The sequence below is a fragment of the Cyprinodon tularosa genome, unplaced genomic scaffold (genome assembly GCF_016077235.1).
Source record: "Cyprinodon tularosa strain WSP-4 unplaced genomic scaffold, ASM1607723v1 ctg7, whole genome shotgun sequence".
NCBI classification, from domain to species: Eukaryota; Metazoa; Chordata; class Actinopteri; order Cyprinodontiformes; family Cyprinodontidae; genus Cyprinodon; species Cyprinodon tularosa.
The window spans coordinates 924,331-950,041 of NW_024039451.1; the positions used below are offsets into that span (position 1 = coordinate 924,331).

The following is a 25,711-nucleotide window of genomic DNA, read 5'->3' on the forward strand; positions in this document are numbered from 1 at the left end:
CTGAAACTGTTGTCCTCAAACCAAAGTGCAAACCATTTCACACACAAATACTGAAAAAATGGAAACTGGAAAAGTTGCAAGCCTTAACATGATGATAAAACCACTTTAAAAATCTATCTCTGTAAGTATTTTTGGCACCATTTATTTTGCTTCACTGTTAAAAGGGAAGAACGACTGACCAAAAAGCAGAAACATGTTTGTATGTAAATATCAAAATAAATAAATGAGTTAAAAAGTAAAACTGAGAATGAAAATGCTTTGAAATCTGCTTTATTTATAATCAGAGCTCATGTATAGCTGAGGTCAACATTCAAACATGTCAAACACATCTTCCATCTTTTTGTTTTCCAAAATACACTTTCACAGCTGCTGTTTCACCTTTGATTGAAAGATCATTATTTCCCGTGCGCTTTCTGCACTTCCCGTGCACTTTTCTCTCTTCTTGATTCAACCCTAAGCCAGCAGCAACACATCTTTAACATTTGCCTTATTTTTACCTGTTATAAACCTTTAATTTGAAGCCCAATAGCCAAAATGTAACTTAGATATCCTAAATTTGACTGATTGTTTGGTTATTTTCCTTTTAATCATACAGTGCCTTTTAAAAGCTTTTAGAATTAGACTAACATCCTGTTGTATTAGGTTATTGTGCAGCGTGGAAACTGTATAAAGGTTTGCACATTTGCAGACTTATTATAAGCACAGGCTTTCAAAGAGTCCAGCTGATATCTGCCTCGATTAATCTAATAAGCAAGGTGGTTGCTTTAATAAGTCTTGGAAGGATTTCCAAGAGTTTCTGGCAAGCACCAGCAGGATCACCACAGATAGATGGAACCGACTACAGCTGCAGCAGGTGAAAGTCTCGGAGGACGGTGACATGAAGACTTTTAGACAAGAAGGGCAGCAAAGACACAGTTTCTGTCAGAAAAAAGCATCAGATAGACTCAAATTTTGAAAGAAGTACATGAGGTGTGGTACATGTTGCCACCAGTGCAGAACTTGCTCCTGGCAGCGGGTGGGTATGACTTTATATACATGCTTAGAGCTAAACATTTCATGACAAAAGGAGCAGCAAAGAAGCCCTCTCTGTTTCTGAAAAGCATCAATGGTAGACTGGGATTTCTGCTGTAAGGTGTTGCAGAACAATGCAGAGCTTGGTACTGGTGGTAGTGATCTCACTGCATGCTCATATCAAAGTCCTTCAGAATATGGCCTTTTCAGAAAAAAAGAGCAACTGATTTTAAAGCGATTGGAGCTAAGGCGTTTCCTCTGATTGATCCTCCTGATTGGTTGGACATCTGGTGAAGAAAACCTGAGCTTCACCATAAATGGTGCTGACATTGAAGAACCCAGATCAGATCCACGTGTGTGAGCTTTCTCATAATCCTGCGCCAGCATTCACCTAGCAATACAGACTGATCATGGGTAGAACTCAGTTCTAGTTCTACACAATATTAATCTGGGATTGCTCTGATCGAATCTGTTCGCTGAAAGGAGGGGACGATCAGCAGAACCTTCTGAGCTGATTGGGTGAAACGATACTCAGTGCCTGCCTGCAAAATTTTGGTTTGAGCCAGTCATAGTACAAATGACATAGCAGCAGACACCACGAGGAAAAGAAAAAGTACATTTTTATGCTTTTGTTTTGAACATCTTTCGAAAAATGAAATCTGATCACACAGAAGTGAAAGCATCAGCCACATGTTCGTCCTCCTGCAATGCCATATATTTAGGTGCAGTTGTGGGCTCGACAGCTCTTGCTTTCATCACAGCTAAACGTCGCACCTTAAACCATAATACTGCTACATTCTGGCTGACCCTTTTTGGGGTCAGTCTGAAAGGGTTGAAGCGAGCACGATGGATTCTATTTTGCTCTAAACGCACAAATACAGCAAGAATTCAGCATGCAGGAAAGGTTACGACTGCACACTCCAATGGATAAAAAGTGGGATCAAAGCATTTTTCAATTTCTTCCACAGAACAGTCTGCTCATCTGTGTATTACAGTTTCTTATTGACAAGACCATTGACATTTTGGAACCAATTTGGCTAAAATCCCAAAACCTCGCCGGTGAAGAGGCAAGCTGACTAATTGCGATAAACTCTCACAGGTCAATAATGTCAAGCGTTATAAAGTCAGCATTTAATTTAGGTATTAAGAAAATCAAAATTATTAAAAAATATAAAATCAGTTGTATTTTCTTAGAGTGCAATAGTTCAGTTGTCTCCAAAACTCCAGAACTGCATGTTTCTTGCTTCAGCTCCTACTGCTGCCTTAGTGATTTACCATTAACTCCCTTTACACAACGACCAGATGTTAATCCAGACTCTTACTTTAGTAGCATTGCACCTGGTAGAGATTTTTTTTTATATATCTAAAAGCATCTTTATTTTGCCTACTACTTTACCACCTACTTAGACAGTCACTGTAATATTCATCCAGAGCACCGCGGTGTCCTCCTGTCTTCCAGCTGTCCACATGCTGAAGGTCCTGAACTCAGAGGATCCAATCAGATCTGAGGCAGCTGCATTGAAAAGCGCTGAAGGCTTGTGTTTTCTGTGTATATGTCAGTGTGTGTGTGTGTATGTGTGTGTCTTATTGAGGGTGACACAAGCAGTTCTCCTGCTGTGATATCACCTATATTTCAGAAAACCACCTTTAGGTGGCAGTGCGCCCCCCAAGTCACTCCTCCTCCCTCTGTCTGACCTCAGGGACCTGCAGAAGAAAAAAAAAAAAAAATCTGTTAAAGTGCAATCTGTGAAGTGCAACAATTGGCTCCAGGTACTTAGAGATTCACTTTCAAACAGAAAGCCCACATTCATATCTTCAGGTAACACAGAGTACATGTCAGACTTAATAATATTACTTTAGCCATAGTTTCAAGGTGTTGCTTTATTGTATATCTCGTACCATGTCTTTCGGTTGTGCTGTTCTTTTTTTTCCATCTCTTTACAGGTGATGAAGCAGACTGAAAATGTTTTGTCATTGTCTCCTTTCTATCTCTTCTTTCTTTCATCTTTTCTCTTTTTTCTTTTTTCCTTTTCTTCTTCTGTTTTTCTGCTCTATTTGCATTGCAGTGTCCATATAAACTGTAAAACTCCCTGCATAATTATAATAAAGCAATTTATATGCATGAAACAAGTGGAGCAATATGGCAATTGCCATACCGCTACACTTGTGAAAGTAAAATCTGTTGGGCTCTTTTTGGCATCAAGACAATTATTCTTATTTCCACATTGCCTGACAGGACACTGTAAAAAAAAAAAAAAAAAAAAAAAAAAGAAGTGCAACAATAAAAAAAAATAAAAAATTAATGTGTTTTAATTCTATGGGCAAAAATAGGTATGTTCAACCCCATAGATGTTAAAAAGCTTTCCTTTCAAAGCCCTTCCAATTGATTTAAAATTATTTGGTTTCCTGACCCCCAATTTCCTGCCTTTAAGCCTGGAAATTTTCCAAAGGCCTCGGATGAGGAAGTAGCGAATACCATCACAAAAATTAAATCAAATGTTGCTGCTTCATCCAGTGTCAATGTCAACTTTATTCATAAATCATTTAAACAAACCACAAATGAAAGATTCTGGCACTAATAATAGACCCCACAGCAACATGCTGTCACCACCATGCTTGACAATTCAAACATTTGTCATTTTAGTCCAACAGCTCAACTTTAAACATCTATGTATTTCTCTATCTCACCCTCTCTCTATCTCTCTATCTATCTATATTTAGATATATATCTAGATATATATTTTCAGAAAGAATTAGGCTCCACCATCACAGTCCATGTTAGAAACAGGTCTAGCCATGAACAGCAACTCTGGTCTTCCAGCAGTTCTTTTTAGTTTATTGTCGGTTTGAACTCTGGCGGTTCCAGGGTTGTTTCTAAAAACTTAAACCACTTTCTTTTCATCTAAATTTTAAGAGTTTGGGTTCAACACTGAAGCATAATAGAGGTGAAATCATTGTACAGAACCAAAATCTCTACCTGCAAACTTCACCTTTTAACCTACGGTAAATCAAAAGCTAGATAGTGGAAACAGTTGCATGATTTAGAGTTTTCACAGAACACTGTGTCACTTTCAGGATAATTTACAACTGGTTCAGGAATGGATAAAGCAGGACATTCTTCTGAATCACTGAGCCAAACCCTGCTGGAAACCAACCAACAAGGAAACATTTCTAGCATTTTGAAAACACCTTTATGTATCACCAAATGTGTCACCAAAATTCTCAAGTTCACACCATAGATCTGTCAAGATCAGCTAAACTGTTTGGGGGGTTTGGGACGAAGAGAAACATGAATAAATAGAACCGACTTCAAATTCTAGTAAGACCGTGGACCTTAAGGTGATCAAGCAAGAAAGAAGCCTTGGTTTGAAAATTGACACCTTCAAGCTTGACTAAAATGTGTTAATTTTGAGCGCAGTGTTTTAAGGAATCGATGCCAGCCTCTAAATAAGAAGGATGTTTGATGCTGTGGGTATTTCTTTACTGATCCTAAACCAGTTCTGATGGGTGTTTAGGATCTTTTTTCTGTTGGAAGAACCACATTTCAACCATTCAGACCAAAACTTTCCCCATTATGGGAAAGAAAATTGTTTAAAAAACACAAAAGAACCTGCAAAATCTTTGCCTTCCACAAACTAGAAGCTGTTTAAAAACCAGTGCTACTATGATCAGTGAATTCAGTTCACATCAGTACAGCCTGAGGCGGTTCCTTCAAGCACTAATGCAAATTGCTTCTTTTTTAACAAAGAGAAACTAAACGCCTTCAGGAGAAACATTCTATGTTTATAAAGGACAACGTTAGAGAACGTAATGACAGAAGAATGCTTAGAGGAATTCAACTTAACAATTACTCTACCTATTGTAAAGCATGGAGGGAGCAGCATCATGCTAAGGTTATGTCTTGTTGCCAGTCTAGAATGTGATTTGCATAAAGCTGAATAAATTTTTTTTTTAAAAAGGAGGTTTGTATTTTTTGTCCTACTTCAACAGCCAAATGACTCGAATGGGTTTTCCACTTTGCCCATGATCCCAAACAGGAAGTAAAAAGCTGTTTGATGGCTAGGAAATGTGTAAGAATGTGTAATATAGTTTTTACATTTAGAAAAATACTGAGCACTCAAAATGTTCTCAGAGACTTTGATTTAATTAAACAGGCTCCTCAAAGACTTTTAAACTGTCATAATTATGTATTATGTATAATTATAAAGATAAAAACGGAACATATGCAGCAGATCCAGAACTGCAGCCTTTGACATGTTTAAGGCAACCAGAGAAAGACATTAAAGGGAACATTTAAAACTTGTTTTTCAGGTTAAGCTGTTATCTCACCTACAGATGCTTTGGTTTAATTGGTTTAATTGGGAATTATTTTTAATTAGAGCAGATTGTATTTGCTGTAGAGGCAGAAAACTCTGACAACATTGCTTTCCTGTGATTCAGGAAAGCAATGTTCTTTAAAAGCACTCATGTATTTCTGAATATTTTTTGTGGCGTTTCTGTTGATATTTTGTCCCTTTTTCTGACTATTTTCGTTTCCCTCCTGAATCCTTGAAAGTTGAAAGAATGAAGTCTGGCCAAGTCCCATTAAAATACTCAAAACTAGACAATTTTTATAGCTTTTAACCCCCTTTAATGGCACAATGATAAGCAAGACTCTGGAATTTTCAGAAGAAAATGTTAAAGTCCTTTCAAATTTCAAAGCCATCATAAAACAACCATTTGACCAAAAGTCACCAACTTCCTGGTGGTGACTTTAAGGCATGACTCCATGCCTTCTTTCTTGTTTTGGAAGGTTCTACATATTTACCAAATTTCAAAGAGCTAAACCGTACCTCAGTTTAGAGGAGACTGCAGAGAGACTTAAATATCTCTAATATATTCATGTACAGATGAAAATATATTTTTTGGCATAAACTTTATGGAGTAATTTCAGATTTTCCTTTGTGAACATATTGCATTCAGCAAGCTGTTATTTATTGTTCAGTCTATATGTATTATTCAGAGGTTGGCAACCCGCGGCTCTTAAGCGCCCGCTTGCTCGAAAAAGATGGATGTTTTCGTTTGTTTGTTTTAATATGGTTTGCAGGAGGTGAAATAAAAATTTGTTGTGTTTTCCAATGCTGTCAAAAAGTGTTTAATAACTTAAATTAATAATTTAAACAATAAATGCAAACATTTCTGTGAACAAAGATTTGCTTCATAGCCTGCAAGACACATTACGGCGCGACGCGGTGCCAGGCAGATGATGTTCATTTGCTGTCTGCAAAGCTGTACCAAGCGAAATTTCGTTTGAATACACTTTGTGTGAACAAAATGACAATAAAAGTTGTCTAAGGTGGCTGTTGTAAACAAACCGGTGGGTGTGTCTCGGCCATGGATTCCAAAGGGTAAAAATGAAGATGGCTGATGAGAAGAGAGGATTCAAAGAAGAAAGGACTGAATCATTTGCTTTCATTACCAATGCGGAAAAAAGATTGTCTGCATGTTTGCTTTGGAATGAGAAGTTGTCAAATAGTAAAAAGCTTCATTTGGAAAGGGAAGGTGTGCAAAATATGCATCCGATCACCAAGGTGGGAAAAATTGCTTTTGCAGAACTTATTGATAAATTAGAGGAGAGCAAAGATTCATTAAAGAGGTGGATTGCATCTCCAACTTCCACTATTGCTGCTAGTTTTGATGCAAGCATGGAAAACCGTTCACAGATCCAACAGGTAGTTCTCTGATGCATGTATGTGAACCCCCCCTAAAAATCCTAAAAATAAAACTAACACCACAAATCTGGTTTCTTTATTGTTTTTCTATAACTTCATTAATACAATAAAACCTAATATGTCAATATTGTGATTCAATTTAAAATTAAAGCACCAAATATTGTACAGCAGAGTAGTCACATGATGTGACATTTAATAATGAATACGTATTATATATTTAAGCCGACATAGTCCTTGTTTTTATAGTGGGCTAAAACACTTAGATAGATTTGTTTTTTGTTTTTTTGATCTAATATGGCTCTTTGAGCAGATTGGGTTGCTGACCCCTTGTCTAATTAATGGACGCTGCCCTCTTGTGGTGAGAGATAAATGCAACAACTGAGCAAATAAAGTGTCTCCATGGAGATAAAACATGTTAGAGTAAAACTCACAGAGACGTTGTTGAATCCTGCAGCCATTGGATGGTTTTGTACTGGAGGAATTGTCACACGATCCTCCTAAGATCCAGTTTAAATATTAATAAGACAAGTTTTTGATAAGAAATGGTGAAACATTTAGAGAAGAAGGGATATTCGGGAGCATCTGAGGATGTTTTCACTCACGGTGGGTTCTGAATCATATCCTTCATTACTGAAGCCGGTAGGGACAGGTGAAACATGATTGGTTCGCAGGTAGAAGACGAGCAGGGCCACCAACGTGCCGATCAGCAGCAGGACCACGATCACAGAGGCTGCAATTCCACCAGTGTTGTCTGGCAGCTTTGTGGCTGAAGCACAAATAGAAATAGGCCATCTTAGGTTCTGCAGAAGATTTTACCGCCACATCGATGTAAAGGATTCATATAAAAGCTACCAACAAAAATGTTGGTATTCTGTTTATGAAAGACATTCATTTGAAAACATTATTCACACACATATTTTCACTCAGGAATGTAAATTGCAAAGATGAAGGAAAATTACTAATTTAAACCTTTTTTTTTCCCCCTGAAACCCTTAAAGACCCCTTATTAGTAAACAGTCCAGCTGTTCTTTGAAGGTCTCAGAGGTTCATTAGATGACAATAGCAGTCATGGAAACCAAAGAATGCAGCCAACAGGTCAGGGAGAAGGCTGAGGAGAATTTCAATTTGATGGATAAACTGCAGACCAACCAAGACAAGGAAGCCCTTAACTAACTTATCAAGAAAGTGTTTTTTTTTAAATATTTTAAGCCAAGATCTCAGGAGAGCAGGATTATCTGTTAACAGGACAACCACTATTCGTGCATTACATAAAAAGTATCTTAATGAGAAAAAAAAGAGCCACTGAAGTCCTGAAGCCTTGCAGGGGACACAGCAAACATGTGGAAGAAGTCGCTGTGGTTAGAGGAGATTTCTAGGGTTAAATGCAAACTGCTATCTTGGCCAAAATCTACCAGATTACATCACCTTGCTAATTACGTCCCCTTAGTAAAGCATGGGGGGGCATAGTGATGTTAAAGGGAGGTCCCTGCTAAACTTCCCATTGGAGAAAATGGGAGGATAGATGGAGCTTAAAACTGGGCAATCCTGGAAGAAGCCCTGTCAGAAACATCAAAATGCAATCATACAGCCAGAGCGACGATACAAGGCCTTAGATCAGTAACACTGGAGGTATGAGAGGAGCGCAAGGCATTTTTATAAATAATACTAGAACTCTACAATTATGCTTACTAATAAAAATCAATGTGTGGTGCTCTAATTATCCCCGATTTTACATATTTTCTTCTCTATATTCATCTGTACCTTTTGTGCTAAGATCTCTTTGCATGTCTGATATCGGGCCAATCAATGCCTTGTTATTAATGAACTCACAGTGAGCAGACAGACACAGATGGACTTCAGGATGTAGACAAAGTGAGTACTTTGCCCTTTCTACAAAAAATGCCCACAATCTGTTGTCAGAAATGATTCTCATCCATCACGTTGCTTGAATAAAATACAAACAGAGAAGCAGCCTAGATGCAGAAGATGATCTCAGATTTGGCTCTTTCTGTCTCCAACATTTCTAACTCTTAACTTTCTCCTTCTGAATGCAGACAAAACAGAAGTTATAGTCTTTGGACCAGAGTCTTTGAAAAATAAGCAGATTAGCCAGTCACTTCATTTGGATGGGATTAAACTGATTTCAGATAATAAAGTAAAAAATCTTGGTGTTGTTTTTGATCGGGACCTGTCATTTAAATCCCATATCAAAGAGGTTTCTAGAATTTCCTTCTTTCATCTGAGGAATATTACTATGTACATATTGCTGTATTATATTGTTTGATATTTTGATGGTTCTTAAGGATCGGCTTAGTTTTGAGGAGGCATTCAGAGAAAAAAGGTTAAAAACCACTTGTTTAGATCGAAGCACATTGAGCTGTTAGAGTGGCCTAGTCAAAGTCAAGCTCTGAATCCATGAGAGACCCTGGGGTACCAGCGGAAAACTGCTGTTAACAGAACGGATCCAATCTGACTGTTTGGGGCCATTTTAAATTAAATAAAATAAATCCATACATGCAAAACTGGTGGGGTCATAACCCAAAGGACGAATGAGTCTCACTGCAGCGGAGATCTTCTCTTGTTTTCAAACAAAACTCTAAGGAGACTACAGAACATCTGGATTGATACTGAGATTAATTTAAAAAACAAGAATCCTTAAGAGTTGTCCTGGATTTATTTAGGGAATCCAGAGTAAATTGGACTGAACTTGTGTTTTTGTGGTTTGTATATGCAGAACGACTTTAGTTTGAACGTGTAGTCTGCATCTGAGGGGAAAAAAACCATATAAATCCAGGTAATTTGGGGTCTTCAGTCTTACTCGGTTTTGTGACTCGGGTGGCGCAGTCAAAGCCAACGGTGTACTCGATGTCATCCAGAGCGACAAAACCGGCTGTTCCTTTGATCCCTTCAAAGACAATCTGTTAACAGGAAGCAGCTTTTTAGTCCGGGCAGACTCAGGATGAAAGTTTGAAGATTTCTAAAAAGTTCCCTGGAGCGTCTGACCTGGTACTCCTCAGCAGATGTGATGTTTACTTCAAAAAGTTTCCAAGGTCCCCCGAGTTTGGTCACTCTCAGCAGCTCATTGGTTAGACCTCCAGACAGTCTCCAGATTCTCAGCTGGCAGTCAGCTGCCGAAATTCAACATGAAGCATCAAAAACACACTCAAAAGGATATCTAAACACAATTTCTGAAATGTATGTATTTTTTCTTTATGTAAAAAAACTTCTATTAACTTTTTTATTAGATAATTTCAACACAGACCTATTAAATACATCTCACATGATGCATTTGTATAATAAATTGTATTTATTTGAAACACATAATCATCAGGTTCAGGTATTTCGTACTATTAAAGTATACTTAATCAGGAATAATGCTAATGAGTGGATTTATTTCAATACATAAAGTTTTTGTTTCATTTTTATAAAGGTAACAATGATTATTATACAATTCAAACAGTTATATTTTTGAAATAAATACACTCATTATTATTATTTTGAGTAAGTATACTGTATTAAAACTAAACCTATAAAACTGATGATTATGTATTTAAAAAAAACAAGCTTTACTATACAAATGAATATTAATAATGTAAGGTTTAATAAAAAGTTTTGTGTCAAATTTATCTAAAAAGTAAATGGGAATATTTTATTTAATGGAAATTTGGGGGAAATATTTTTGTGAGCGCCAAAGATCACGATTCTATGGTCCGTTTTTGGGGCCACCGGGCTTACATGAGTGGGGTTTGTAGGCCCAGAACCTCAGACAGGTGGCCTGAGTCGCAGGCAGGTGGGGGCTGAGAATCCAGGTGTTTTGATTTGCTGCGGTCCTGTTGCTGCTGGGAAAAAAGAGGAAATGACCTGGGAACAAAAAAAGAAAAAAAAAAGAAAAAGGAAAGACTTGATTAGAACCAGAACAGAAACTCTTAACAATCAAAGCAGCTGCAGATTTTGTCTCTGTGACGCCCACCTCTCTCTGTGCCCAGAGTGTGGTCTTCAGGCGGGACGGGATAGTGCTCTTCTGTCTCCCGACTGGTCAAATCCCAGTCCAGTTTGTCCCTTTCACTGTCTTGAATGTTGTTCCAAATGCACATCCCATTTTCCATGCTGCACATAGCACCTATGGTTTTAAAAGAAAAGCATATCTACTATAGGAACTAGTGTTGCTCTAATGCCATTTTTTGGCCCCGATACCTGCCTGTGCAGTATTGGCCGATACCGGTACCATACCGATACCATCTATTTGAAATTGATGTGTGTGTGTATATATGAAGAACTGAATACTACTTGCCATCATGGCTTTGTCAAGCTGCTGCCTACCTTTGTGAAGCAGGAAAAAGACTAATACAAAATGAATCCAGTAGAACTTTTTATTCCCTACCTGTAATCGGTGAGAATAGTTGAATAAATTTTGGCTCTCAAAATGGTATCGGTGCCCTATTTGTTGGTACTCGCCGATACCGATACCACCATATCAGTGCTGGATCGGGGCCCCGCCCGATACTGGTTTCGGTGCAGCACTAATAGAAACTGACTATTATACAGCAGCATCGCAATAAATTCACTAAAAGATGATTTTACTTTACGGTTATAAATAAAACATGACTTATTCTAGAGGGAGGGTCACTGACAAACTCTACAAACAGAGTAAGCTGCAAAAAGGCCATTTCTATAATAATCTTAGGCAGTCCAGTCCAAGTGTAATTAGTGGAAATTTGAGTGGAAAGTAAAAAGGCTGCAAAATCTGTAAACAAATAAGGGAAACCATGATGTTGAGACAATAGTGAAGCAAAGCCCACAGAAATATGAATCACAGAAAATAATGTGAATGTACCAAACAATATGCACTCAGTATTACCTTTTGCTTAAAATACTCTATTAGTTCCTTTGATAAAACAGACTTTAAAGGAAAATGATGCTTAATTTTTCTACTGGTATGCAGAGTGTAGAAAAGAAATAACCTATTTCATCCTACAGAAGCCCCTTTTTTTAAGTTTGATGTTTTGTTTGTTCTTTCGTAAGGTTATCATAGGATGGTGGATTTTATTCTGAAATTTACCGGTTATCTTTCTCGTTAGGCGCCTGAATCTTCCTGTATGGCTTGTAATTTTCATATTTTTTTAGCTTTTGGTAGCCGGACCCAACTGGACCAAGGCTAATGTATAAAGACTTGTATGAAATATTTGGGTTCCCTTTTTATTTGCGCTTTAAACTGCAAATAAGATTTGTTTTTCATGTTATAAAAAACTGAAGAAATTGAAAATGAATTAAAGGTAAAAACAAACCATAATCTTCACATGGATGAGCTAACACTGAGATGTCATCAACAGCAGCGTGGGAACTTTTGCCTCCTGACCCGGTCACCTCAAACTCCAACTGTGGAGGAATATTAACTGAATTTTAAGCCGAATATTAGGAAAAGTACTCTAACTTGTTTTGAATCCTACCTGCCAGTCCACAAGGCCGCTGGAGATGTTGCCTTGGCCATGGCGCCACTCATCTCCCTGATTCAGGTTGGCTGAGAAGATCTGTACTCTCTCCCCCTTCTCGGGTTTCATGTATACCCTAAGGTAGCCTGTAAGGAACCACTACTGAAGCTATCTGACAGAAGTGAGATAGAGTAGAACAGGCATAGAAAAGCTGCTCACCTGGATTCTCTTCTTTCATATGATACCAGAAAGTTACACATTCGGTTTTGGTTGTTCCTGAACGGACAGGAGAGACGAGGACAGCAGTGTTACCGGCTGGAAGAACATCCCTGTCGGTGTTGACCATCATGTAATAACCTGGAAATAACATAGAGAGTAGGGCGGTTTAAAACCTTTGCTTTCTGCATGATGTTCAGACTTTTTTATTCACCAAAAGGGTTTTTTTTCTGACCCAGCTCAGTTCCCAGAGTGTGGTCCAGTTTGGGTCCGCTGGCCGTACTGCTGTGCCCGTTTCGATGAAGCCACTTAACTGTGCCGTAGCTGCTGTACCCACACATCTGTCCTTCAAAGGAGCACTTTCTGGGCATGGCACACGGGCCGTCCAGGAAAGTCACATCGTCAATGGCCACCTGGCCGTCGAAACCGGATCGAACTGCCTCAAACATCAGCTGTTGGGGGATGACAGTTATTAGATAAGGTTTTCTGTGCAGCCTTGATTCTTTCCAGTCTGTTTTCATGGAAGGGTTCTTACAGGTGGAACAGATGCAGGAGGACTTACTAAGCTGGAACTATGGCATAAATTAACCTTACCCCAAATAAACATGTAATATTTCCCTGTTGACTCAACAGGCTGGAGAAGGAGAGCCAGTTTATTTCTGGCTGCATCTACATAAGCAGTTATTTTAGTTGCACCTGAAGTTATTTAATTTATACTGCAATTTCATTTTATTTGAAAAAAAAATACAAACTTGCTTTTTTTTTTTAAATAAATAAAACCTGAAGAGGTCCATGGCCCCAAAAATGTAGTTTTTCAGCTGGTTTCTAAAAAAAAAAAAAAACACACACAAAAAAAATGCCGCTTTTTACTGACAATCGCAATGTTAACATCTTTAAAGCCTTCATGACCAACATCATTAGTATTTATTAGAGTCAAAGGCAGCTTATTTATGAAGCTTTTTATGCACAAGACAATGAAAAATGCTTTATAGCTGAAAATCTCAAAGACTTTCTTTATTACAAAATGATTTAATAATAAAGCTTAAAGTTCTGCACTGTGTTAAAGACGAAGATGGTAAAATCTGGATATCAAACCTATTTATTTCTTATCCAGAGACCACAGATTAAACAGGTCTCTGAGATCCTGATGGTTCGTGCTTTAAAGCCAATCAGAAAAGTATTTCAGCCAAATACTGTGCCTATAATGGCTGAAAGAAGTGATGGATGCTGAGCCTTAAAAACATGAACCCTTTTTTTATCTAATCTGCCTCGATCAAACAAGATGGAGCACCAGATCGGAGTGTAGCATACCCAAACACAAAACTGTTTTTGGATAAATCCATAGAGGAATAAAACAAACTCTAATCAAGAAAGCTACAGATTTACAAGCTGTATCAGAGGAACAATAAATCACCAAAGATCAAATATAGGATCAATATGGTCCTCGTGAGGTTAACTTTTATCTGTTTATTTGGAAACTGTATGCATATGTGTTGTAATATTGGATTTCGGATAGTATTATATCAACATAATATTAAATAAGCTTTTACTCTTGTCTTTGTACTAAAATCATAATCTCATTTTTTTGTTTTTTTTGTATCTCTTTGCTGCCAGATGGACAGCAGATGGCAATCATTAAACTGTTACAGTTTAATGCATTTCTGTACATTGATGAAATACTGTCACTGCTTGCTGCAAAATATAATATAAAATAATATTAACTAATATTATTTCAAGGCTGCACTTTAAAAAATGAAAATGTCTAGAGCTGTTTTAAACGAAATTTCTTTTTGTTTACACTCATGTATACAAAATGACAAAATAAAATAAATAAATCTATGGGGTCCCTCCTGAAGCTTTCCAGAAAGCCTAATGTGGCTGAGATTGATTTGTTTGACTTTAAACAGGCTGTTCTTCGAGAAAATCCTCCACTTTGGCTGAAAATTATTAGTTTTCCAAAAACAAAGTGGACAAGGGTTCCAAAGGCAAGTAAATGACTTGTTCCTACTTATCAGAGACACTCAATAACAGTTATTTGGTTTACTTTGTCACATAACCTGGTTTGATTGGAAGATTCCATCTTGTTTGCCCAACTTTTGCTTTAAAGATGCATTTTAAGACAGATTTAAGTTTTTAATTTCCCTTTGGGGTCAACTCTTTCATCTCTAATCTAGTCTCTGCATCATACTTAAAAACATCATATTTGCACTAACAACATGGTTGATTTTTTTTTTTTTAATAATCCCTTTAAATCAAACACAACTCATTGTTCTACTGCATTTTGCACCATATTTATTTATTTGCACTGCACTGAACCTTTCCTTATCTATGCCTTTTGCACTATGGCTTTTAAACTGGATTTCTTTTCTCCTACACTGTTTACACTCTTTGATCACTGCTGCACTTGTATACCATCACATTTTTGTTTGTCTAAGTCAATTTTTGAACTAAATTGAATTGAGAAAAACATATAAAACATGTTTTCCACAGCTGTGCATTTGCTTTTTTGATACCTGAAAGTCTGTGAGTTGATGCGGTATGGGGCAGTGCGCTTCGTGCCACACATTGCCATGAGCCCCACTGCGGGTCCACAGTATAACCTCATAGCCAAGGCCGTCCATCAGCTTTACATTCAGAGCTCCTGGATGAGATCAGGAAGATCGACTCATTAGTTTGTATCTGATCAGGAGTCAATGCTTCATTCGTGATCAGAGCAATAGATGAGCTCCAGGTTTGATCACCTGCGTCTGGCCCATAGAGCTTGTAGAAGAAGGTCAGACACATCTCTGTTGATGCTGGAGGCTGTAGGAATGACACCAAGCGTCCAGAAGCTCCAAGTAGTGATGGACTCCACATGTCCACGACAAGACTGCTGCCTGATGATCAACGACAGGAAGATGGACACAGATTCCTCTCAATAAGTGATGATATATTTGAAAAGTGAAACTTAGACATTATTCATTAGACATAACACGATTCAGTTTTAGGTGAGAACAATAATAAAATATTTCAACAAATAATGTTTTTAGCTATTTCAGATTCCATGTTCATTCTCTAAAGAAAGATTTGCTCAGTAGAGCTAAAGTTTCTTTAATCAATAAAAGTTATCAATTTTTTTTAAATAGTCTATTTTAACTGATTGTTGGCATGAAAGGATTATTGTTGTATTGAACAGTTTCATTTCTTTAGATCTGAAGGTTTTCTACAAGTAGCAAAACCTGAAATTATCAGTCTGGAAAACTTGGAAAGTTGATTTTTCTCACCTATTCCAATAGTGTGATCCATCCCAGTAACCAAAGACCAGTCAAAGTTGTCACTGTTGTCCTGATACCAACTGCACAGTCCTTCCTCAAAGTTACAGGACAGTCCTGGTATCAAGAAACGTTCAATTAAAACATTTAAAATACAAAAAAAAAACTATTTTCTTTTTTTTACTAATAGTGCTAATATTTACCTGTTGGTGTAGCTGGATAATAGTCAGTGTGGCAGTTGATGAACTGAACGTTCCTCACTTTGATCCATGCATACGGCTGAGTTTTTACAGCCCGGGCTTCAAATGCCAACTTAAAAAAAGAAGCAAAAATGTTGGATATGCAGCATCATCAAAAGTCAGTTCTTTGAAATGTAAAACATCGCACTAGAGTACACAAAATTGTACTTAACTAAAAGTAACACTACTTCAATGTATTTTTACTCAAAATGTAATGAGAAGAAGCCATTCAATAAAAAAAAAAAAAAAAAAAGAATTTGGTAAAAAGGCGACGCAACTAATTAGCAACTCATCATAACATCTGATCTGCTTAAAATTATGCAATAAAGATGGATGGAAATGCAAAGTTATGTGCAATTTTTTGTATTTTTACAACTATATATATATATATAAAAAAAACATAATTGGCTGAAAAATGACAAAAAATAACAATTCCAGGCTGAAACCAAACCTACCAAATTTCATGGTACTGTAGGTTGAAGTGTGTACAAAAAAGGAGCACTTATTTTGACAAAAAAATTAACTGTGTCTTCTTCTGAAGCACTATTTTAAAAACAAACTTGTTCTTTTTCATTGAAATTACTAATGATGGATAGAGCAACCAAATATTTTACTTTTTTTATTTTCATTAGAACATTATTCAAGTAAAGTCCTGAAACGACTTCTACTGTAAATGTATATTTTTGCAAAGAAGTTACTTAAGTAACTTAGTGAGTAAATTTAACTTGTTACTACCCAACTCTGTTTTTACCAGTCATATACCTGATGTTTTCCTGTTAAGTGTTCATTACCAAGCTAATGTGGGAAATAAAAAGCATCCAATAACCCAGCTGTGCAGAAAATTATTTAAGTACTTTTATAAAATGTATTTAATCTCTGGTTTCATCTGTATGGAAAAGGTTAGACAAAAAAAAAAAAGCATTTTGAGGCCTAAATGGTTTGAAAATTGGATCAGAGAAAATGCAATAATTAAGTTGTAAAAACATACTTGGAAACGATGTTTTCTATGCCCAATAAGAATGTTAGCTTGTTGCCAGGCCTCCTCCTTCTTTTCCTCTGCTCCTGTTTTTCCGCTGAACTCCCACAGTTTAGGACTCGGCCCCAGCAGGCTGTCGATCACTCTGAGCGAAAGCTCACCTTTATCAAAAAGATGTAATCACTGTTGTGTATAGAAAAATCAAAAACCTTTCAGACATTGGGTTGGAAATTACCGATGTGATCCAAACTCCCGGTGAGAGCGAAGTCAAAGCTTAGAGAACAGACTGGACCTGTAGGGCCCAGGAGGGGCGTCCGAGTCTGGGCTTCGGTCAGCTGCTGACCTGAAGCCTCAGCTACATACAGGTACTCTTCTTTTGTAGAAGTAAAAAAAAAAAAAAACACATCACATATTAGTGGACAAATAGGCAGCATCAATTAATTAATTAATAATAATTTTTACCTTTAGCTGTAGCATTTTTATGGAGCACCCAGCCTTGACTCCCAACACTAGCGTCAGTCCAGCCAGAGCTTCCCTCAACATAGGAGAAATCTCCTGCAGCAATCATACATGAAGACATCACACATGAAGTGCATCCTTTAAACCCTTACAGACAAGATCCAAACCAAATGCGCACATTCAGGCCTTTATCTGACTTGTATTTCTAATCAAATCCTTAATATTGGGAATGGAAATGTTTCTGCTTTCTTTATTAGATGTCCTCATTAGCTGGTGTGTGCTTAAGCTTTGTTGCCCCAATTAAAGAAAAACAAGCAAATGTGCTAAATATGTTATTATCTTGGTGCTTATGACTGGCTTAATTATTCATTTCATTCACCTGTCTAACTCTGCCTGGTTTCTCATCACTGCTCATCTGATCCACCTACTCCTGCCTTTATATAAGCTGCTTGCATCCAGTCATCAGAGCAAGATTATTCTTGTTCTCTCCAGTCAGTGGTGAGAGTGTTTTTAGAGTTTCTTGGTGTTTCTGATTTCCTGATCCTGACCTGTTCTGCCTCTCAACCACTGAGCCTGCCTGTTCCTGTTCTGATATGTTTGCCTGACCTGGCTTTGAGCTCCTGCTTGTTCTTTGGGGCTGCATCATCTGGTACGCTCTGGGCGGCGCCCGCCCTACTTTTTGGCAGCCCACCGCCTGGAACCTACCTTGTTCTCTGGGCCTGGACTGAACTTGTAAACCAGGGTTACGTGGCCACTAACCTATGTTTCCTTTTGCAGAGTCACTGCTACTCTGATTCCTGTGGTTTTAAATAAACATTTTTTTTCCCACGTTTCTTGCATGAATACTGGGTCTTCTGTTCTAAGTTGTGACAAAATAATTGAAATTCAGAGAAAGATGCCTTCCTAATAAACACAGAACTAGAATGACGATAATGTGCCACCTCAAACTATATTAATGAGTTGGAAAAAAACTGCCTGCACTATCTAAATCTGATCAAATGAAAGAAATTGGTGGCATTAATCATATCACCTTAAATTCAGTTACCAACATCCCTTTTCCGAGCAGTAAATGAAATCAATTTAAGTTCATTAAAAGATATCATTTTAAAGGGACCAAAGACCTTTTCTTTTCAAAAACTTTAAACTAAAGACATTAAAACCCTTCATCCATTTTGCATTGGTTATACTCTGAAAACAATGTATAACCTACCAAATTTCCTTTAATGAATAACATAATAAAGATAAGAGGAAGAAAAATAGATATTTCCAAGTTTAATGAGCAGGATGGACTTGGGACAAATTTGTGGCTTTAGGAGCAATAATGCCATCATTAATGGAGCAATTAAAAGAATAAAAGCACCACATCAGGAAACATTGGAAGAAGATTAATACATAGATATAGAATTTAATTCTGGTTTTTGGGCAAAAAAGAAAAAGAAAAATGCAGATGTTTTTAGCTTCTGAGTGCTGAAAACACACGTTCAAGCAAATAACCTTATTGTTTAAATGAATGGCTGAGACTTATTTTGTCTGATGCTTTTTTTTTAGTTGAAAGAAACTCACCGCATTTGGCTTCATCTTCTGCTTCAGCACAGTCTGCATTAAAATCACACATCTTCTCTGGATCATCAATGCACGGATCCTTTGGAGGTTTGGGTATGGTTTCAAGAGTGTTGTTCTCTACTCAGGAAAATAAACAAAAGAAAAAAAAGAAAAGAAAAGTGTTTTTTGATGCAGTTGTTTAAACTTTGTACCTAAGATATATTTTTGGAAATGTCAACGACAAGCATACCAGATGACCGGCGGCATTCAGGAGACAACACGATGCTGTCAACACCAATGCCTCCATAAGCAAAGTCTCTGATAGCGGCCATTATCAGAATCTGTGGAGATTTGACAGAACAAAAGAAAACAGGGTTATCTTTTTATTTATGATAATCCGACCTGAATGATCAAAAATGCAGAAAATATCCATAGAATATACATAACGTTAGTAGGATCAATATATCCAAACTTAAATGTAAAAACTTAAATGTAAAAATATAAAATAATGTTATTTACAGAATATTGATTTGAAATGTAAATAACTGTAACTTCTATGTAAAGCACATATTATAGAAAGAAATAGAATAAAATTAAATGTCTGGGTTTTTACATGTAACCACTTGCAGTAGATTTTCACCAAAGCAGATGATCTGCGTTTATATTTGAACAATATTATTGTTAACAACTTTTGTCGTTTGACTACTATTTACCATGGGAGATACGTGAGCTACGTCTTAATCTACCTGGAAGGTTGAGTTCGACACGATCTCCACCTCTGCCTTTGCCCATAGATCCCCTAAAGCTCCGCCTCTTTCCCAGGCTGGGTAAAGTAGGCGTTGAGCAACCAGCACCGTCAAGCCGCCGGACCTCGGCCCAAACTGGTGAGTGTACATGACCATCTAAAGCAAACAAAGGAGCAATTCCTGGTAATACCTTTTAAAATGATAAAACTTACATCATTGGAGAATTTTAACTACAGAAACGCAGTCCTGATGATGTAGCACATTTTATTGTTTTATGCTCCAATTTCTAAGTTCTGATAAGGATGAAAATATTTTATTTTTAGACGTTATAACCTAAAACACCCATAATCCATCCATCCATCTACCAATTTATCATCCATCCATCCATCCATCCATCCATCCATCCATCCATCCATCCATCCATCCATCCATCCATCCATCCATCCATCCATCCATCCTTCCATCCATCCATCCATCCATCCATCCATCCTTCCATCCTTCCATCCATCCATCCATCCATCCATCCATCCTTCCATCCATCCATCCATCCATCCATCCATCCATCCATCCATCCATCCATCCATCCATCCATCCATCCATCCATCCATCCATCCATCCATTTTTTAGCAACATTTGTATCAACTGCAGTTGTAATACTGATTCTTTTTTTTGTTGCATTAATGTAAGCAGATATATTTGCTAAAGAGGTCAGATAGAGCATCCATAACCTGTCAAACCAACCTTACAAGGATGTGAGCTATTTGTTGGTTGAAGAGGCGGACTCTGAAAAGAAGCCCAGTCCATTTTGAGACCACTATCAGGGACAGTGACGTACAGGAAGTGACCTGTCAAAAGAAAGATAATAAAAGGACAATTTGATTATTGAACTGGGAGATAGTGGGTAGAATCAAACCAGACTTTAGCAGTGAAAATCAGAAATAAAAAAAGACACACCTGATGCTGAGTTGGAGTGATCTCTGCCTGGGCCTTTCAGGGGATCGGTTCTTGAGATATTCTCTTGGTTTGTTCTGATCCATTTCAGTTTAGAAAATGATCTCAGATCCCAATTACACAAACCCTCCTCAAAGTCACAGCGGTTGTAACCATCTGGAGAAAATGTTTCACTATTAAATTGCAAATCTGGACCAGATGAGTGGGGGACTCCTCGGTTTGATTGATTTATTATAGACATTTGCAGTGCACTAAATGAAGAAAATCATTGTTTCATCTTATATAACTTTAGCACAAGGAATAAACACCCTTGTTTCATTTTTCAAAATCAGGCTGTAGCAGCATTTTAGTGGAATTTCCATTGATTGAGAGAAAACTCAAAACTTCTGTGATTTTCAATTTGTTTTTTTTTTAACGTTTACTGCTTTGGTCTCATGTCTTACCACAGGACTCCTCATCGGTGCCATCGCCACAGTCATCAGTGCCGTCACAGACCTGCCGCTGCTCCACGCAGCCCCCCCTACGACAGGTCACCATCTCTGCAGAACAGTTGATCCCAGGGGGTGGCGCTATTGGGTCAAACAAACAAATACATTTTGAATCAAAGTACTTACTCATATTTTGCAGTCTACATTAATTAAAGATCATTTAAGTCAATGAGGAGCTGGTGAGGCATTAAACTTACAGGGCAGAGCACAGTCTAGAAACTCCAGCTGGTCTAAAGCTACATCGCCTTTCCGTCCCTCTGACCGCTCTGTGTATAGATGGATCCGAAAAGGGGAGGAAATGCGACCCAGAAAAATGTCAGCTTCCCTCCAGCTACGAATACTGGAGGCCTCAGGACGCCACACGATAGCCTCCTCAGAGCCCTGCTGATGGATAGAAGCCCACAGAGGAGTAGATCCTAAACCTGTGTGACCTGCAGGTAAAGATAGATATATTTCAAGAGAACTAATATATCACATTAGTCAAGCTCATATCTAATTACAGTATATGCTGATGATAGAGTTATAATTTTGTATTATTGCCTAAATAAAAGTGAATGAGTCAGTCCATAATAATAAAGAGCTTAGTCAGAACTGATTGTGTTAATTCTCCATCAGCTGGGTCATGGTGACAACAAACAGGCTTAATTTGGAGGGCAACTGGACCTTCGCTCAGTTTTTGAAGATGTTTCAGCAACTTACTAAGAGTCTTTGGCAATTTTTGCTCAGGATAGAGCCAAGGTAATGTAAAGAGACATCTCAATAGGTGGTGAAACATCTTCGAAAAGTTAGTGAAAGTCCAGTCGTCTTGTAATTTAAGCCTGTTTTTGAGGTTATTAGTCTAAATTAAAATAATTAGTAATGAAATAATTGAAATAATGGATAAAAGCAATCACTATAAGGTTCATTCAATTCAATTCATTTCATTTATATAGCGCCATTTCACAACACGCCATCTCAAGGTGCTTTACATAGACAAGGTTAGTTAGGTAGGATAGTCAGTTTGTTGGTTGGTCCAATGCACAGATGGATGGTTGGATGAAGGGATGCATGAATGGATGGATGATGAATGGATGGATGATGAATGTATGGATCAATAAATGAATTGACGCTTACAGGTGCTGGTCATAAAATTAGAATATCATGAAAAAGTAGATTGATTTCAGTAATTCCATTTAAAAAGTGAAACTTGTATATTATATTCATACATTACATACAAACTCATATATTTCAGATGTTTATTTTGTTTAATTTTGATGATTACAAATGACAACAAATGAAAATCTCAAATTCATCATATCAGAAAATTAGAATATTACTGAAGACCAATAAAAACAAAGGATTTATAGAAATGTTGGCCAACTGAAAAGTATGAACATGAAAAGTATGAGCATGTACAGCACTCAGTATTTAGTTGGGCCTCCTTTGGCCTGTATTACTGCAGCAATGCGGCGTGGCATGGAGTCGATCAGTCTGTGGCACTGCTCAGGTGTTATGATAGCCCAGGTTGCTCTAATAGTGGCTTTTAGCTCTTCTGAATTGTTGGGTCTGGTGTATTGCATCTTCTTCTTCACAATACCCCATAGATTTTCTATGGGGTTAAGGTCAGGAGAGTTTGCTGGCCAATTAAGAACAGGGATACCATGGTCCTTCAACCAGGTACTGGTAGCTTTGGCACTGTGTGCAGGTGCCAAGTCCTGTTGGAAAATGAAATCTGCATCTCCAAAAAGTTGGTCAGCTGCAGGAAGCATGAAGTGCTCTAAAACTTCCTGGTATGTGGCTGCGTTGACCCTGGACCTCAGAAAACACAATGGACCAACACCAGCAGATGACATGGCACCCCAAACCATCACTGACTGTGGAAACTTTACACTGGACTTCAAGCAACGTGGATGAAGTGCCTCTCTTCTTTTCCTCCAGACTCTGGGACCTTGATTTCCAAAGGAAATGCAAAATTTACTTTCATCAGAGAACATGACTTTGGACCACTCACCAGCAGTCCAGTCCTGTTTCTCTTTAGCCCAGGCAAGACGCTTCTGACGCTGTCTGTGGTTCAAGAGTGGCTTGACACAAGGAATGCGACAGCAGAAACCCATGTCTTTCATACGTCTGTGTGTGGTGGTTCTTGAAGCACTCACTCCAGCTGCAGTCCACTCTTTGTGAATCTCCCCCACATTTTTGAATGGGTTTTGTTTCACAATCCTCTCCAGGGTGCGGTTATCTCTCTTGCTTGTACACTTTTTTCGACCACATCTTTTCCTTCCCTTCGCCTCTCTATTAATGTGCTTGGACACTGAGCTCTGTGAACAGCCAGCCTCTTTAGCGATGACCTTTTGTGTCTTGCCCTCCTTGTACAAGGTGTCGATGGTCGTCTTTTGGACAACTGTCAAGTCAGCAGTCTTCCCCATGATTGTGTAGCCTATAGAACTAGACTGAAAGACCATTTAAAGGCTTTTGCAGGTGGTTTGAGTTAATTAGCTGATTAGAGTGTGGCACCAGGGGCCATCAATTTTGAACCTTTTCACAATATTCTAATTTTCTGATATGATGAATTTGAGATTTTCATTTGTTGTCATTTGTAATCATCAAAATTAAACAAAATAAACATCTGAAATATATGAGTTTGTATGTAATGTATGAATATAATATACAAGTTTCACTTTTTAAATGGAATTACTGAAATCAATCTACTTTTTCATGATATTCTAATTTTATGACCAGCACCTGTATATGGATGGATGGATGGATGGATGGATGGATGGATGGATGGATGGATGGATGGATGCATGAATGAACAGATGAATGGGGTGATGGGTGGATGGATGGGTGGATAAATGGATGGATGGATGGATGGATGGATGGATGGTGTTATGGATGGGTGAATAGAGGGATGGATGTATGGATGGATGATGAATGAAAGGATTGACAGATGAATGGTTGCATGGATGGATGCATGGGTGGATGAATGGATGGATGGTTGGATGGGTGTATGGATGGATGGATTAATGGGGTGATGGATGGATGGATGGATGGATGGATGAATGGATGGATGGTTGGTTGGATGGGTGTATGGATGGATGGATGAATGGGGTGATGGATGGGTGGATGAATGGATGGATGGATGAATGGGGTGATGGATGGGTGGATGAATGGATGGATGGATGGATGGTTGGATGGATGAATGGATGGATGGATGGATGGATGAATGAATGGGGTGATGGATGGGTGGATGAATGGATGGATGGATGGATGGATGAATGAATGGGGTGATGGATGGGTGGATGAATGGATGGATGGATGGATGGATGAATGGGGTGATGGATGGATGGATGAATGGGGTGATGGATGCATGGATGGATGGATGGATGGATGAATGGCTGGATGAATGGGGTGATGGATGGGTGGATGAATGGATGGATGGATAGATGAATTGGGTGGATGAATGGATGGATGGTTGGATGGGTGTATGGATGGATGGATGAATGGGGTGATGGATGGATGGATGGATGGATGAATGGATGGATGGTTGGATGGGTGTATGGATGGATGGATGAATGGGGTGATGGATGGGTGGATGAATGGATGGATGGATGGATGAATGGGGTGATGGATGGGTGGATGAATGGATGGATGGATGGATGGATGGATGGTTGGATGGATGAATGGGGTGATGGATGCATGGATGGATGGATGGATGGATGGATGAATGGCTGGATGAATGGGGTGATGGATGGGTGGATGAATGGATGGATGGGTGGATGAATGGATGGATGGATGAATGGGTGGATGAATGGATGGATGAATGGGGTGATGGATGGGTGGATGGATGGATGAATGGATGGATGGATGGTTGGATGAATGGGTAGATGAATGGATGGATGGATGGATGGATTGGTGGATGAATGGATGGATGGTTGGATGGATGAATGGGGTGATGGATGGATGGATGGATGGATGAATGGGGTGATGGATGCATGGATGAATGGATGAATGCGTGGATGAATGGATGGATGGATGGATGGATGGATGGGTGGATGAATGGATGGATGGTTGGATGGATGAATGGGGTGATGGATGGATGGATGGATGGATGAATGGGGTGATGGATGGATGGATGGATGGATGAATGGGTGGATGAATGGATGGATGAATGGGGTGATGGATGCATGGATGGATGGATGGATGGATGAATGGCTGGATGAATGGATGGATGAATGGATGGATGGACGAATGGATGGATAGATAGATGGATGGATGGATGGACAGACGGATGGATGGATGGACGAATGGATGGATGGATGGATGGATGGACGGAAGGACGGATGGATGGATGGGTGGATGGATGAATGGATGGATGAATCCATGCATGGATAGATGGATGGGTAGGTGGCAGTATAATAAAAAAATTTGCTCTCGCATGAAGCCAACAAATGTGAAGGCGGCTTTAGCTACTGTTTTCTAACCATCAGAACAGTCATTTCAGCTTGGAGCCGTTACCTGAGTCCCACAGGAAGTATCTGAGACGCAGACGACAGGTTGGTGAAGAGTGTTTTATCTCCGGAGAGATTATATTCGACCTCTGAAGAAAAGCTGTCCCCACTGCACTCACTGACATGAACCAACCTATATGACAGGAGACAGTAAAGGCTTTAATTTAAGCTATAAAGTAGTTTAGTTTAGTACAGGATCTCTTTT

At 38.4% G+C, this 25,711-nt stretch overlaps 1 protein-coding gene across 3 annotated transcripts in view; it reads right to left on the reverse strand.

The window, feature by feature from the left end:
* Nucleotides 1–1,248: 1,248 nt before the first annotated feature.
* mamdc4 (MAM domain containing 4) overlaps nucleotides 1,249–25,711 on the reverse strand; it is a 30,166-nt gene continuing 5,703 nt past the window's right edge. For 2 of the 3 annotated variants that reach the window (XM_038268371.1, XM_038268368.1), the window contains 26 exons: nucleotides 25,514–25,639; nucleotides 21,217–21,450; nucleotides 20,975–21,100; nucleotides 20,535–20,687; nucleotides 20,322–20,425; nucleotides 19,581–19,736; nucleotides 19,085–19,175; nucleotides 18,856–18,972; nucleotides 17,296–17,388; nucleotides 17,069–17,206; nucleotides 16,846–16,994; nucleotides 15,822–15,930; nucleotides 15,631–15,735; nucleotides 15,109–15,243; nucleotides 14,881–15,008; nucleotides 12,603–12,819; nucleotides 12,371–12,508; nucleotides 12,170–12,297; nucleotides 12,008–12,098; nucleotides 10,693–10,842; nucleotides 10,458–10,583; nucleotides 9,726–9,850; nucleotides 9,541–9,640; nucleotides 7,325–7,488; nucleotides 7,154–7,219; nucleotides 1,249–2,715 (listed from right to left, as the gene is read on the reverse strand). In XM_038268371.1, coding sequence (XP_038124299.1) covers nucleotides 2,683–2,715; nucleotides 7,154–7,219; nucleotides 7,325–7,488; nucleotides 9,541–9,640; nucleotides 9,726–9,850; nucleotides 10,458–10,583; nucleotides 10,693–10,842; nucleotides 12,008–12,098; nucleotides 12,170–12,297; nucleotides 12,371–12,508; nucleotides 12,603–12,819; nucleotides 14,881–15,008; nucleotides 15,109–15,243; nucleotides 15,631–15,735; nucleotides 15,822–15,930; nucleotides 16,846–16,994; nucleotides 17,069–17,206; nucleotides 17,296–17,388; nucleotides 18,856–18,972; nucleotides 19,085–19,175; nucleotides 19,581–19,736; nucleotides 20,322–20,425; nucleotides 20,535–20,687; nucleotides 20,975–21,100; nucleotides 21,217–21,450; nucleotides 25,514–25,639 — 3,302 coding nt within the window. In that variant the 3' untranslated portion in view covers nucleotides 1,249–2,682. The remainder of the gene's footprint in view (nucleotides 2,716–7,153; nucleotides 7,220–7,324; nucleotides 7,489–9,540; nucleotides 9,641–9,725; nucleotides 9,851–10,457; nucleotides 10,584–10,692; nucleotides 10,843–12,007; nucleotides 12,099–12,169; nucleotides 12,298–12,370; nucleotides 12,509–12,602; nucleotides 12,820–14,880; nucleotides 15,009–15,108; nucleotides 15,244–15,630; nucleotides 15,736–15,821; nucleotides 15,931–16,845; nucleotides 16,995–17,068; nucleotides 17,207–17,295; nucleotides 17,389–18,855; nucleotides 18,973–19,084; nucleotides 19,176–19,580; nucleotides 19,737–20,321; nucleotides 20,426–20,534; nucleotides 20,688–20,974; nucleotides 21,101–21,216; nucleotides 21,451–25,513; nucleotides 25,640–25,711) is intronic. The other variant, XM_038268370.1, reaches the window with a different exon arrangement.